A 16312-nucleotide genomic window follows, 5' to 3' on the forward strand; every position below is an offset into this window, starting at 1 on the left:
TGATCAGTTAATGTTTTGAAAACCATGGTAAAGCATGAGGTTGGGTTTGTGAGACATAAAGGAATGTGGGGAAAAAACTGAAGAATAAAGAAGAGAAAGAGTTTATTGTCCAACAGCTAAGACCAAAAGAATCCCTCCAAGGTAAACTCATTGTTCATTCTTAAAATGAATACTTTTTATTAGAAATGGCAGCCTGCCAAAGAAAGCATACTTTAAGAAAACCCACATTTATGCATAATTATGCTATTCCTTGGAATGCATATTAGGTTCCCTGTATGTTTTACTTCATTTATGGAAATATTTTTCAAACACATGTATTCATATTCTCTGTTACTCTCTTCTTTTCTGCCTTAAGCCTCAAAGGTGATTTATTTTTGTTCACTAAAATTCTTAACTCCTCATTATTACATCTCATCTACCCATTATATTTCCATTTGAATATATTGACTAAATATAGCTTCTGGGGCTAGGGGATCGCTGAAGGTTGAGATTAGTGATAGGTCATGAGTCATTCAACCCTTGGTATTTCTGAAACTAGTATTTGACATCATCTCTTCCTGGCTCTGAACGCCCTCTGGAATACATTCCAAGCCCATGATTGAACTTGGGAGCTGAAGCTCCTTCTCAGAGTAATTCATAATACTGCTCCAAGTCACAGCTCTGCAACTTCTCACTTGACTGCATTCATTTTGGGTGGCTGGTTACATTCCCTTGAGCTTTGTCTCACATTACCCAAGGCATCCAGGGATAGAAAAAAACAGAAGATTGAAAATAGCAATCCTTCCATTAACACAAACTTCTGAAGAATTTCTCGTCTTGCAGTGGCTGATAATTAATTGCCTGTTTTCATATTTATCATTAATGTCTTCCCTCCAACCTCCAGGGTAAGAAGGTTCTAGAATGTGATATATTTGTGAATTCAGTGGCCTTCTTCAATAGTCATTGTCCCCCTCAACAGATGGAGATGAGGACTATATTTCCTTGCTTTCAATGCTATGACAGCCATTCAGGGCATATAATCTCATGGCTACACCTGAGGAAACTGTCTAAAATGCAGAGAATGTATTATTTGTCTTGACCATCTCTAGATGCATCCGTTGGATCTGATTTCTCACTGACATGGTATCTGCCTGCTGCCCCAGTGAAACCGTGGTGCTCTCTTGAACACAGAGCAATTGCCATGAGATGGCTTAGGAGACAAAGTGTCTATGTAGGAGCCTAAAGTCATTTCCACTCTTGAGAAAACAACTTCAGGTATATTCCTTACTGATTAGAGGAGCTTCACCATTATGTGTTTGTACATATTCCCCAAAACATTTTCTGTGGGAGGCAAAATACTGGTTACTGGGGATATGAAAATGACATGAGACATATTCCTTTATCCTTACCATCCAGGTAGGGAGGCAAACATAAATTTCTTCCCATTCTTACACTTCCAGTTGCCCTTTTGTCTCTTCTTTCTCTTTTTCCTTGTCAATAAAATATTTTATCTAGGTTCTGATATGCTTCAGGGTCTTCTCTGCAGCCTTGGGGTAAATCTTGATCCTTCTCAGTCAGTCATGATAGTTCTATGGCCCATGTTAGCAATTACTGTGGGATTGCTGTGTGGTGTGACTCTGAGCTAAATATAACACAGCATAAAGAATGCCTACCAGATTGAGGGGACGGAGGTAGGGGCTGTCAGGGAAACTCTAGGAACATTTTCTTCACTCTTAGAAGGGTCACAAGAACTTTCGCCATCTCCTTTGTGGATCTTGGTAGCGCTTAGAGTGCACAGTCATCTTGAAACCATAAGTGGACCAAAAAGACAGAAGGCACCTGGGTCTTCCATAATATTAATGAATTCCTGATTTAACCAATCCTCAACCACTCTGCTCCTAGGTGCCTTGCTGTATGAGGTAATACACTGCTTAATTCTTTAAGCCATTAAATAATAGCATCCTATCACTGTCAGCCACAAGAACCCTGGCTGTTTTAATTTATCTCCATTTTACAAACAAAGAAACCAAGGCTCAAATGAGTTAAGTATGTCATTTACATAAAGGCCATTTTAAACTGGGCCCTGTTTATTTCCTAAGCTCATCTTTTCATTCTACCACTTGACTTTCTTAGGTGTGTGTATGCTCTAAACCAAAAGCAAATGATTAAACATTGCATATGCTAAGGGCTAAATGAGTGGGAGAGATGGGAAAGAGAAGAGGGATGCTCAAAGTCTGGGTTTGTAGCAGATAACTGGCAAGGGTACAGCTAGGTCTGGAATCATTTTTAGAACTTTTCTGCAGCCAAGAACTTACACATGAGGAGAGGAGTTGAATAATTATCAGAAACATTCAATCAGATAATTTAATTCATCAGATTATTGGGGATAGCAAAACCCTCAAATCTAATGGTTTCCTTCTTATCTGAATGAAGATATTAACTGTCCAGAGATAGACTACTTTGCCTTTCCAGTGTTTCTGAAGCCATTATCTCCCAAATAGTTGGGAGTATGGGAAGGTTTACGAAGAGGTTCACAAGTATAGTTTGTATTTACTGCATACTGTTTCTTCCTGGGAGGATTTTTTTTTCTTGAGTCAGAAGGGTGGATTCCCCAAGGAAAAGCAATAATTTAAAACATAATCAGTACTGGGGGTACTGCCAAAATCACCCCAAACCCAAAAAGTGACCATGATAACTAAAAACCACTCATTGAGTGCATCTATTTCTCTCAATGATCCAATTTCTTTTTCCTTCTGGGCATCTGGATATTCAACAAAGGGGCAATAATGAGCAGACAAATAGACATAATAATAATGCATTGCTACACTTACTGGTTTTCATTCTGTATATTTAATTTTTACAGTTCCATTAGATGCTCAAAGAAAATATCCTGAATATTGAAATCCCTCCTTTTTGGATTTAGATAGCATTTTTTGGGAATATTAGTCCTTAAAATGCTCCAAGAAAATAAGCTGGGTGGTGACAAGGAGGATGAAGAGTTAATGACTGTGAGACTCTGATCATTTTATTTTATATTCAAAACACATTATGGTAGGTGCTAACCTTTGTTTGCACCTAGCATTTCTTAAACTCATTTGAATAGGAAAATTTTCTTTTTTCCACCAATCACTCTTTATATGAAATAATGTTTCCATAAATACAGTTTCTACTTGTTCTGAAAATGGCTGTAAAAAGGATAAAAATGAAATTATTTTCTAGATGTTAATTTAAAAATTCAATAGGATTCAATTGGATTAGTCATTGGTTACATTTTCATTTTATAACATTCTTATTTGGTTTGGGGTAACTTGAATGTTTATATCATAGAAATCTGAGTTTATCCACAGGCTTCTGAGAAACAAGACTTCTACATTACTTTCATCTGTAATTAAAACAATGATTCTACCAATAATATGTGAAGTAAAACCAAATTTTGACCCACGAGTCAAAACAGCATTTCAGGCAAAACTTCAAGAGCCCGTATTTATATTTGTATATTTTTCTAATTATATGGAATTCTCCTTAATTTCCTTGCAGGAAAATAAATGACTAGTACTGGGACAAGGTAATATTGTGAGAATGTAGATTTGACTGCCTTTGCAAAAATTATGACAGTAAGAGAAATCTGACATAGCTGACTCCATCTTGCTTCTAACCTCACAAATTAACTGTCCTTGCTCATCCCTGAGCACAGACCAAGATAACTATGGGAGGAAATTAGTATATAGTTTGATTTTAAAACAAAGATGATAACAATCCCTTTCTAAAACTAATCCCCTCCTTTCTTGGGGACCAAAACAACTTTTGTAGAACTAACAAATTGACCACAATGTCGGAATTATGGTTTAGGACTGAAGTCACAAGATTTGTAGCCTCCCTAATTGCTCCTATATATAACATCACTATTATAAAACCTAAGACTTGCGTTTAAGGTATTTTTCAGCCCTTGAATTCTCATGGACCAACTAGTGCCACCCATCCTGTGACCCACGCCAAGAAATGGGCTTAACTTCTCCCAGGGACTGTCTCAGTACAAGAAGACAGCTTTGACCCCCATGTCATTTCATTCCTGACCTACCAATAGCATTCCTCATTCCCTAACCACTTCCCAACCCCCTCCTCCCTAACTATCCTTGAAAAATCCTAGCTTCTGAATTATCAGAGAGACTGTTTTGAGAAATATGTCCCATCCTTCTGCTCAGCTGCCTTGCAATAAGTAAACTTTCTCTGCTGTAACACCTTCTGTTCTCAGTGTATTGGCTTTTTCTAGGCAGCAGGCAAGAAGAACCCCGTTGGGCGGTTACAGATTTATCTAATGCAAACCTTGGTATAATAATACAGAGCTCAGAGAAGGGAGCAAGATAAAAAACAACAGCAACAATGAAACCCCCTAGATGAGAATACAATTTGACATAGTTAATATAGTTTTAAAACACTGAATATTTGAAAATATGTGGATTCTAACATTACTAGAAATTAAATAATTGAAGAGATAATTGACCAGAAACCAGGTATATGAATCAGATGGTGGTGATACAAAACCATTGTACAGAAATTTGGAGACTGCTATTAGAGTTCTTTCTTCATAAAAAAGGTAAAGCCTTCTCTTTTCTAATAACTGAAAGTATCACATGATCTTGTTAGTCTGATCAGCTGTTAATATGCCAACACCCTCAAATTTAAACTAATCTGACACAATGGAGCCAAATTTTTTACCAGATCTGTGTTTACCAAGTTATACACAGGAAGGGCATATGAATGACTTAGAAGAAATTAATTTGATTGTAAATTTTTAGTTAAATGTACTTTTAAAACTCCATATACAAATTTGAACTACATTCTGTAGTTTTATTATTTGTATGAATATTGAAAAATTTTTTAATACTATTATAAGGTTGTCAGTAAAGTGAATGAGATAGTATGTATAATCTGTTAGGTATCAAGATTACTAAGGTGAGCACAGTTCAGCAAAATCGACATACAAGGGATATACCTTAATGAATTAAAAGCCATCTGTGACAAACCCACAGCCAACATAATAGTGAATGGGGAAAAGCTGAAAGCATTCCTCCTGAGAATGGGAACAAAACAAGGATGTCTGCTCTCACCACTCTTCTTCACCATAGTACTGGAAGTCTTGGCCAGAGCAATCAGACAAGAGAAAGAAACAAAGGGCATCCAAATCAGCAAAGAGGACATCAAACTGTCCCTGTTTGCTGATGATATGAGTGTTTACCTTGAAAACCCTAAGGACTCCTCTAGAAAGCTCCTAGAACAGATAAAAGCATTCAGCAAAGTTTCCAGATACAAGATTAATACATGCAAATCAGTAGCTCTTTTATACATCAACAGTGACCAAGCAGAGAATCAAATCAAGAACTCAACCATTTTACAATAGCTGCAAAAAAAAAAAAAAACTTAGGAATATACCTAACAAAGGAGTCAAAAGGCCTCTAAAAAGAAAACTACAAAAACACTGCTGAAATAAATCATAGATGACACAAACAACTGGAAACACATCCCATGCTCATGGATGGGTAGAATCAATATTGTGAAAATGGCCATACTGCCAAGAGCAGTCAACAAATTCAATGCAATCTCCATCAAAATACCACCATCATTCTTCACAGAGTTAGAAAAAAAAATTCTAAAATTCATATGGAACCAAAAAAGAGCCCGCATAGCCAAAGCAAGACTAAGCAAAAGGAACAAATCTGGAGGCATCACACTACCTGATTTCAAACTATACTCTAAGGTCATAGTCACCAAAACAGTGTGGTACTGGGATAAAAATAAGCACATAGAACAATGGGACAGAATAGAGAACCCAGAAATAAACTCAAATACTTACAGCCAACTTATCTTCAACAAAGCAAACAAAAACATAAAATGGGGGAGAAATACCCTTTTCAACAAATTGTGCTGGAGTAATTGGCTAGCCACACGTAGGAAAATGAAACTGGATCCTCATCTCTCACCTTATACAAAAATCAACTCAAAATGGATTAAGGACCTAAATCTAAGACCTGAAACTATAAAAATTCTAGAAGATAACATTGGAAAAAACCTTTTAGACATTGGCTTAGGCAAGGATTTCATGACCAAAAATTGCTTTTGGGTAAAAGCAATTGCATAAAAAAAAGATAAATAGCTGGGACCTAATTAAACTAAAGAGCTTTTGCATGGCAAAAGGAACAGTCCGCAGAGTAAACAGACAACCCACAGAGTGGGAGAAAATCTTCACAATCTATACATCTGACAAAGGACTAATATCCAGAATCTACAATGATCTCAAACAAATCAGTAAGGAGAAAACAGTCAATTCCATCAAAAAGTGGGTTAAGGACATGAACAGACAATTCTCAAAAGAAGACATACAAACGACCAACAAACATATGAAAAAATGCTCAACATCACTAATGATCAGGGAAATGCAAATCAAAACCACAATGCGATACCACCTTACTCCTGCAAGAATGGCCGTAATCCAAGAATCAAAAAACAGTAGATGTTGGCATGAATGCAGTGATCAGGGAACACTTCTACACTGCTGGTGGGAATGGAAACTAGTGCAGCCGCTATGGAAAACAGTGTGGAGGTTCCTTAAAGAACTGAAAGTAGAACTACCATTTGATCCAACAATCCCACTATTGGGTATCCACCCAGAGGAAAAGAAGTCATTATTTGAAAAGGATACTTGCACATGCATGTTTACAGCAGCACAATTCACGATAGCAAAATCATGGAACCAACTGAAATGCCCATCAGTCAATGAGTGGATATAGAAACTGTGGTATATATATTCGATAGAATACTACTCAGTCACAAAAAGGAATGAATTAACAGTATTTCCAATGACTTGGATGAAATTAGAGAAAATTTTTCTAAGTGAAGTAACTCAGGAATGGAAAACCACACATTGTATGTTCTCACTGATATGTGGGAGCTAAAATATGAGGATGCAAAGGCATAAGAATGATATAATAAACTGTGGGGACTTGGGGCAGGGGGTGAGGGATAAAAGACAACCAATATGGTTCAGTGTATACTGCTTGGGTGATGGGTGCACCAGGATCTCATCTCACAAATCTCCACTAAAGAACTTACTCTTTACACCACCTATATTATACTCTAATACCACCTATACCCCTATAACTGATGGAAAAATAAAATCTTCTAAAAATAATTTGAATTGGGGACAGGCACAGTGACTCATGTCGTTAATCCCAGCACTTTGGGAGGTTGAGACAGAAGGATTGAGCTCAGGAGTCTGAGACCAGCCTGGGCAACATAGTGAGACCTTGTCTCTACAAGAAATAAAAAATTAGCCAGGTGTGGTGGCTCGTGCCTGTAGTTCCAGCTACTCACGAGGCTGAGGTGGGACACGAGGCTGAGGTGGGAGGACTGCTTGAGCCCAGGAGATCGGGACTACAGTGAGTTATCATCATGCCACTGTGCTCCAGCCTGGGCAACAGAGTGAGGCCCTGTCTCAATAACAACAACAACAACAATAATAATACTAATAATAATTTAAATTGGTAGGTAGAAGTAGAAATATTTATGTGAACTCGTGCCTTAAAAAGACAAAAAAAATTGTTTTATTTCTTTGATCACTGAAACAGTCCAGGCAATGTTCAGAGTCCAAATTGCTGTTACTCATACTTTTTCTTTCCCACCAAAAAGAACCAGGGCTCATTGGGGAATAGTCTGTTTCCATCTCTGGAGCAGAAAAGAATAAGGTGAGTGCAGAAGATCTTTATGTGCCAGAACACTTCCAAAGATTAATAAGTCATGTCAAAAGGACACAAATGATGGCCTAAAAATGTCTCCCACTAACCAAAGTTGAGACAATTTGGTCTCTCAAAAGGAAAATGGTGGCTATGATTGAATGCACATATATAAAATCTGAAAACCCTAGTGATATGCAGAAAGGGAAAAATTAATATATTCTGAAAGAAGGTGAAAAAATAGAATGTATATCCAGTCTTGTCATTCATTTTGGTATTACTGACTCATTTATTATATGACAAATAAAATAGAATGTAATGAACATAAATATATCGGTTGGAAGGTATTTTGGACTCAAAAGATTATTAGTAAAAAATCCACTCTATATTGTGACTTCCAGTTAAATAAAATCCACACACAATACCCAAAACTCAACCAGACACATACTTAAGTATTTTTGAGTTTTGTGGTCCTAAATATAGGATAAATGTAAGATTCTGTAATGTGCTCAGATTTTAAAAATTATACTTCTTTGAATTTTATCATGTCAAACATCTAGACTCTTAAAGTGATATTCCATGAACCTCCTTGACCTTGGATGAGAAAAAATGGTTACAGTTTTGATTTTAACCTCCACACAAAATTTAACATTCTCTTCAGTTAAGTATGTAGTTTACAAGTCACTAGCAAGATCTGTGTATTATATTCCAATTGTTGCAAATATCACAACATTTTGCTTATACTTAGTTAAATTACGTTAATACTGAGATATATAAGGATATATATCACAACATTTTATAAAAATATTTCAATGAAATTTACTTCCTCTTTAATTCTAGGTACTTAATTTATGCATTTAGCATTCTGAGAAGGGTGCATACACTTCACCAGACTGCCAAATAGGTCAATGCTTAATTTAAGATCAGATTAGGAAACACATTGTTGTTTTTTCCTACTTTATTATAATATTTACAATAAAGTATAAGTTGTCATTCACAGGTCAATTTGTTTTTGTCTAAAGCCCTGTCCTACCTTGAACAAAAAGCAATTACTTAATTCTTTTTTTTTTTTTTTTTGAGACAGAGTTTCATTCTTGTCACCCAGGCTGGGGTGCAGTGGCGCCATCTCGGCTCACTGCAACCTCCGCCTCTTGGGTTCAAGTGATTCTCCTGCCTCAGCCTCCCAAGTAGCTGGGTTTACAGGTGTGTGCCACCACACCTGGCTGATTATTTTTGTATTTTCAGTAGAGACAGGAGTTTCTCCATGTTGATCAGGCTGGTCTCAAACTCCTGACCTCAGGTGATCCACCCACCTCGGTGTCCCAAAGTGCTGAGATTACAGGCATGAGCCACCACTTAAGACCTTCTGAGTTGTCATGTAGATGAACACAGCCCAGAGAACTGGGTAGGTTAGAAGACTTGAAAACTTAGGCTATGGAGAAATGATGCTATTGCTTCCTACACATGTGGACATGACTGCTCATGGGAGGCGGGAGGCAGGAGGCTTTGGTGGTGGAACCCCAGAGTTCTCAGAGGCAATGGGAGTTCACAGGAAATGAAAGAAAACACACTTCAGCTTCTGAACAGCAGCAAGTAGAGGTTGGTGAAATTTGGTGAGACTGGCTAAAGTAACAAAGAACCAGAAAATTCATACCTGTGAGGTAGGTGTTGTGCGAGGAATTAATGAAATAGTGAGAAAGGGGCTGAGACATGTCTTCATTCAAATCCAGTTTCTCAGGTGAAACGACTCCGTTTTCTTCTCCACTCAGATAGCGCATGAACCCATCCACTGATATTTGTCCTGGAGGAAATGAAGTTAGAAAGGATGTGAATGCATTCTTTTTATGGGTGTCAAGTTGCCTCTTTTTTTTTTTTTTTTTTTTTTCCAGAAATATCTGGTTGTGTCCAAGTTAGAAGACAGCAGCCACAATTACATTTTAGTATGGATAAATAAGAGTGTAGGATTATGCTGTTTCACTACAATTATTTCCAAATGTCACAGATAATACAGAAAAAAATGTAGTTACATGATCCCTACCGACTTTTCAGAGGATTTAAATAACTAAACACCAACCTCCTGTTTCCCAATATAAGACTGGGTATTAACTTTATGAATCAGCACTAAAATGTTAACAGTGCTTATCTCTGTGTGATAGAAGTTGGGGTAATTTTTCAATTTGTTTCTTTTTAATATATGTTACTTTACAATCAAAATTATATACAAGCAGCCTGTAATCCCAGCACTTTGGGAGACTGAGGTGGGTGGATCACTTGAGGTCAGGAGTTTGAGACCAGCCTGGTAAACATGTTAAAATCCTGTCTCTATTAAAAATACAAAAATTAGCTGGGCATGGTGGGCGCCTGTAATCTCAGCTACTTGGGAGGCTGAGGCAGGAGAATTGCTTGCACTCAGCAGGCGGGGTTGCATGAGCCAAGATCGCGCCACTGCACTCCAGCCTGGGCGACAGAACGAGACTCCTTCTCAAAATAAAAAATAAATTATTTACAAGTGGTTTTATTATTTAAAATAATGTGAAAGTGTTTTCAAATAATACTTTTCTCTGAAACGAAAAATAAAGATACCCACAAATAAGTCTTTCTTAAAAATAAAAATCTGAATGCTCATGAAAAAAGATCCTTAAATTTCATATTAAGAATGATTTTACTTCAGATGGCAGAAATATGACACAACTAATTTAGTTTACTCAGATTCTATTTAGAAATTTTCCTATGTTGTAACCTTTCTGAGTTGACTAATACTAAATATTGACAAAATTCTTTTGTCAACTTTATTGAGGTATAATTTTAAAAACTATATATTAAAGGTGTACAACTGGATGTTTTGATACATGTATTGAGACAATTCTTTATCATAATAATCTTCATAGATACAGAGGATCATCTTAACTATTTTGCTTTATCACTACAATTTGTTTCTTCAATCTCGACAAAGCTTCAAAACAACAGTGCATTGGTGGGTAGTAAAGAAGTTGCCAACAAATGTCGGAGGGTAACATTTTTTTTTTCTTGTTGAAACAGTTTTTTATTACTATAAAACTGGAATACGTTCATTAAAGAAAAACTGGGAAATAAGATAAACAGAGAGAAAAAATAAAACTTGTTTTGAACATCCCTAACTTTTCTTTCAGAGATAACTCCTGTTAAAATATTGGTGTGTATCCTTCCAGAAAAACACCCATGTGTGTATAATTCTTTTATGAAGCTGTAATCATGCATATACACACATAGATATAATTATAAATACAATTTAGTAACATTTGTACTAACTGAGCAATATATTATGAACATTTTTAATGTAAAAATAAATTCTATGCAGGTAAATAACTATAGCATAAAATATGCAACTATCTACATTTTTACATCATAAAATATAGCAATGTAATACAAAATAATATTCTATTATCATTGGTCATCAAAGTTGTTTCTAATTTTTTCACTAGTATAAATGACATTGACTTGACTACTCTGATGGTTACATCTTTGTATAAATACTTAATTCTTTCTTCAGGATGAATTCCCAGAAATAGAATTTCTGATTCAAAGACTTTGCATATTTTTGAGGATTTTCATACACATAACCAATTTCCTTCTGTTAAAGTCCTAGCAATTGACTTTCACCAATGGTATATAAAAGTATCTATTTTCCTTCTCTTCACCCTTATTGCCAAACCTATCAGTAAAATTATGACATTTAACAATTAAAATTTTTACTTATTTAAACATTATTTATTCTTGATTGTTAAGAGGTGTGTCATCTGTAAATGGCAAAGCTAGCACTGATTATTTACCACAGTAAAAATCTTTTCACATTCAATATGTTTCTCAAGGTGACTGATGACTGCTTTTCCCAAGTTCTGGAAACTCAATAGCTAAATTGCTTTTACTCTTGTCCAAGAATAAAAAATAAGAAGGAAAGTTTGTTTTGGCTCTTTTGATGAGAGGAGCTGTTTCATAAAAGAAAAACCTTCCTCCTGGGCTCGGGCAATCCTCCTGCCTCAGCCTCTTGAGTAGCTGAGACCACAGGCATGCACCACCATGCCCAGGTAATTTTGTTTTTCTTTGTATTGACAGGGGTCTTCCTATATTCCCCAGGCTGGTCTTGAACTCCTGTACTCAAGCGATCCTCCCACCACAGCCCCCCAAAGTCCTGAGATTACAGGCGTAAGCCACTATGCTGGGCCTGGGCAGGTGCTTTTCACACTAGAATCTCTATTCCTCCCTTTCTCTCTATTTCCTTTCCTTCTCCCCTATCTCTTTGCCTTTCACTAATTTCACAAAGGTTTATTGAACATCTACCATACGATAAATGCACAGAAAAAATAAAGCACAGTAAAACACAGCCTCTGCCCTCAAAGAGCTCACTGTCTAATAGAAAATAAGGCCATTCACCCCTTGAAACCCAGGCATGAACACCTTTAAAAGCTGAATGTGCATGTATCTTTGTCATCCTTGGTGTCTACCAGATGCTTTATGCACAGTGGGTGCTAAATCACCACTTCTTTTGGATGATTATTGGGATTCAAAATAGAAAATAAATTGTTTTGAAACTGGAAGGTCACCAAAGACAGCACCATTTTGTTTGATTCTTGTGTTCTGATTAGGACAGATGATATGAAATTTGTAATATTTGCTGTTTTTAACCTATGCAAAAGACAATTTCATACAACTCAGTCTCTAACTATAGCAATTCCTTAAAAGACAGGCAATAAATGCAAGTATCTTCAGGGGCCAGGAAAGGAAAGTAATGTAACTGCAGGATGAGTGTGCATACTGGGGGAGTCACAGGGTATGGAAAACTGGCAAGTGTATGCTTGTAAACACATGCATATCACAGCAATAAAATAATTGTGCAATCTAATACAATGGTTTATTGAACATGAAAGAAGAACAAGAATGAAATGCAAGAATAAACATCCTTTGGTTTGATCAGCAACTTTTAAAAGCAAGACAAAAACAACATAGGCCAATAGGGCAGAAATGACAAATGGATTTTAACTTTAGTTCCAATTTCCATTTATTGTTAATGTCTTCTGGGTGCTTGTGTTGAGAAAGATTCTGAACCATGCCTGTGATTAATTTTGATGTCTGCCTTGGGTACAGGATAGAAAAGTGAGGGTATACACATCATATATTTGTCATCCTCAAATGAAGATATTATAATTAAGGTCAAGGTATAATTTGGAGCATGCAAAGAATGTGTATCCAAGTTTGATTTAATCCATTGTTGAGGAATCCAGAAGATGTCAAAGCCAGGTCAAAGGAGGCGATGAGACACTGATTTTGTGTGTGTGTATACATACACACACACACACACACACATATACACATATAAATATATATGTAGACATATATACACAAATATATGTATGTGTTTGTATGTGTATGTTTATGTGTTTATATGTATGTGTTTGTATATTTTTGTCAACAAACACCAAGCAAATAAACCAAAAACCAAAAACACAACCTAGACAGAGATTACTAAATTAAATACAGACTAGTTAATACCCTACAGGTCAAATAAACCAAAACCTCTTTGGTTGTTTTCTCTACCTTTATTATCTCATTGGAATAAAAACTTTTAACATAATTTTTAGCATAGATTAAAATCAGTAAAGAACAATAGTTTGGTGAGTGAGTGTGAGGATTATTTATAATTATATTAAAGAATTTAAAAATTCCTAGTGAAGGAATTCACCTAACCTTAAATAAGAGCAAAGATTGAGTTTGAAGGGCAGTTCAGGTAGAATACGACTGCAGACTACAAGTGAGCTTCTTGTAAACACATTCATATCATAGCAATAAAATAACTGTGCAATCAGGGAACTCTAACTGTGAAACCAGGTATCAACTTTTCAATCCCAAAGCTTTGCCTTGCTAACAAAAGGAGCAAATGCTGAAGATTTTTGATACATTGAATGATTAGGCAGAGATATGTCAAAGTCAAGGAAAGCCAGTAAAATGTAAAGATAAAGAGTAGTCAGTTTGTAATCTTGTAGGTGTCAGCCAAGGGGTCAAGAGTATTTGCAAAAATACAGATGTTTTGTCATAACGAATTAGCCTAAAAAGTAGTTCTGACTAGTAAAGACTTGGGGCAGAGAATAAACTCTGAGGATTTTCCTTCCACATAACCTTCATGTGGAATATTGTTGTCACCATTGACTTAAATGCATTAGTCCTTTTCTATCAAACTTGCACTGTTTGTGAAAAATTGACAATTTTTTTTCTGGTCCACTCTGGTCCACTGAGGCACATAGAAGAATAAAAAACCTTGAGAATTAAGATAAGAAAACACACTGCTTTTCTAAACAAATCAGTAACAGCACAAGAAATCCAGTTTTCTTCCATTCTTGCCAGTGGTCACTGGTCAGGGACAAATTCCTTAATTATAGGATGAGTAATCTATATGGATGCCTCAGTCTCCTCTAGCTCTGAAAGTCTATGAATTCAATCAGGCTAATATAATAGGAATTATTTCTAGCTAAATTAAAACAAAATGTCCCATATTTGAGCGAGATTATGAAACACCAAACCACAATAAAAGCAAGGCTACTATTTTCTGAAATAAAATCACCAGAAAGAAAAGTTGAGTTCAGAAGGATAAGCTTAGTTGACAAAGGCTAAAAATAAATTCCCTTACATATTTTGTTAATAATAAATCAGTATGCTTCCAATTGGATATGTCACTCATATAATGGCATTTAAAGGTTTTCATAAACATACATGGTGTTTGTACCATTTCCAGCTGAAGTACGAAAAATGTAAATCCCTCAAAGAATAGAAAAAACAGTGCTCCTAAAGATGTCAGAAAGACATCAATTCAAAATTCTGCTATGACATAATGATATCTTCCAGGGATGCTTTAAAATCATGCTTTATAACTCTGCAGTGTATTCAGTGACACTCAGCGGGATGCCATCATGCTTGCAAATGCGTACAAAGGCCCTTGAGTATTTACTGGGCTATGGGCTACTCTGATGCCTCCTCTACACCCAGGGCCATCCCACTGGCCTTGCAACAATTAAGAATGAGGAAGATCTGTGTCCAGAAAAGGGAGCCCTGGAGAACAGAAAGGAAGAATGGTCTAGAAGAGCATTGTGGAGTGGTTCTCTCCTCTTCTCAGATTTGGATCCCTTTATCTACGGGCTTCTAAAAACCTACTTTTAAGGAGACATTCTGGATTGACCCTCCTGTTTCAGATACTTGGGAAAAGATGTTTTCAGCTCATATTTCTCTAGGAACAGCAAAATGTTTTGAATGCACCCTGGAGCTGGAGCACTCCTTACTGGTGGTTATCAATGAACACATTTTTACTGAGGGTGTATCTCTGTGTGTCAAGGGTTGGAAATACCAAGGATGTGTCCATCAGAGCATTGCTTTTCAAGAACTTAAAAACATGGCACATAAAATTCCTCTTTGATTCCTGTTGCTGATCAGTTCAGGTTTCTATTCATTTAGTGTAGTTCTTAGTGCATATAACACTAAAGAGTTTGAAATTGCAGCCCACACACTCAGTTAGTGGACAAACACACTAATTTCATGTTGGCCAGATAGGAACCTTCTTGGGGATGTAAATTTCAGGACACTTCTGAAAGAAGCAATTCATTCTGATCCAGCTCTGCTCCGGTTTCCCTTCTACCATTCTGCTGCCCAAGTCTGGTAGAAGGTGAAGAAAAATCAGTCAGCTTTGATTGCTGATGGGCTAAGTTTAGAAGGAGGGAGTAGGGAGGGGCTGAATGCGGCCAGCATGTGGAGTCACCAACGGGAGTCAAGAAGCCACCTGTGAGATTTGCTCTTGATACGCAGATACCACTTCAGGAGACAAGTATAGTAAAAACAACATGGTCAAAAAGTCAAGGGTTATCTGCTAAATTTAGAATTATTCTATGGCTGCAATCCAGCACTACTTTTACTAGGACAGTTAAGAGAAACACACTTCTTCATGTCGCCTTACTTAGAAGCAAACACTTTCAAATCTTTTAGCAGAAGCTTTCGGTATTTACTTCTGTATCTCAAAATAATATGCATGTATTGCTATTTTTGACTTACCACCATGAAAGATGAGAATATTGCTCTTTCTTATCTCTACTCCTGTAGCACATGTATACATTACTCCCATTCTTTCAGAGATAGTTATACTATAATTTAGTTACAGTGTTCAGTGTTTATGCTATCATAAACACTGTGTGTGTTCAGGGTTGAGTCATACAGTAACCTAACAATTATTTTTATCTTCATGAACAATTTTTAAATTTTCCCTATAGTTAATAATTATCTTGTTTTATCATTTGCTTAATTTTTTGCATATATCTCCAGTCCAACTCCAAAGTATCCACCGGTTAGCTAAATGGTTTTGCAATATGCACAGATATAACAAGTGTTCTCTTGGTTAGATTCTCTTGAAGCCTTTTCTGAGCCTTTTACCTGCTCCAATCTAGACTGATTAATTTCTGTTTTCTTCACTTCTATTTTGTGCTAAATCTCTTTTATTTATAACATGTCTTCCCCTTTCATTGTCAATTTTTTAATTTTAGTTGGAGCACATTGGTCAGTAGCTTCCAGAGAAAGAGTTCATGAATATTAAGTTT

At 36.3% G+C, this 16312-nt stretch overlaps 1 protein-coding gene across 2 annotated transcripts in view; it reads right to left on the reverse strand.

The window, feature by feature from the left end:
- Positions 1-16312, reverse strand: part of PLCB1 (phospholipase C beta 1) — a 784598-nt gene that overhangs the window by 197140 nt on the left and 571146 nt on the right. For both annotated transcript variants that reach the window (XM_023217869.2, XM_023217868.2), the window contains exon 10: positions 9361-9507. In XM_023217869.2, the coding sequence (XP_023073637.1) occupies positions 9361-9507 (147 nt within the window). The remainder of the gene's footprint in view (positions 1-9360; positions 9508-16312) is intronic.

The sequence above is a fragment of the Piliocolobus tephrosceles genome, chromosome 20 (genome assembly GCF_002776525.5).
Source record: "Piliocolobus tephrosceles isolate RC106 chromosome 20, ASM277652v3, whole genome shotgun sequence".
Classification (NCBI taxonomy): Eukaryota; Metazoa; Chordata; class Mammalia; order Primates; family Cercopithecidae; genus Piliocolobus; species Piliocolobus tephrosceles.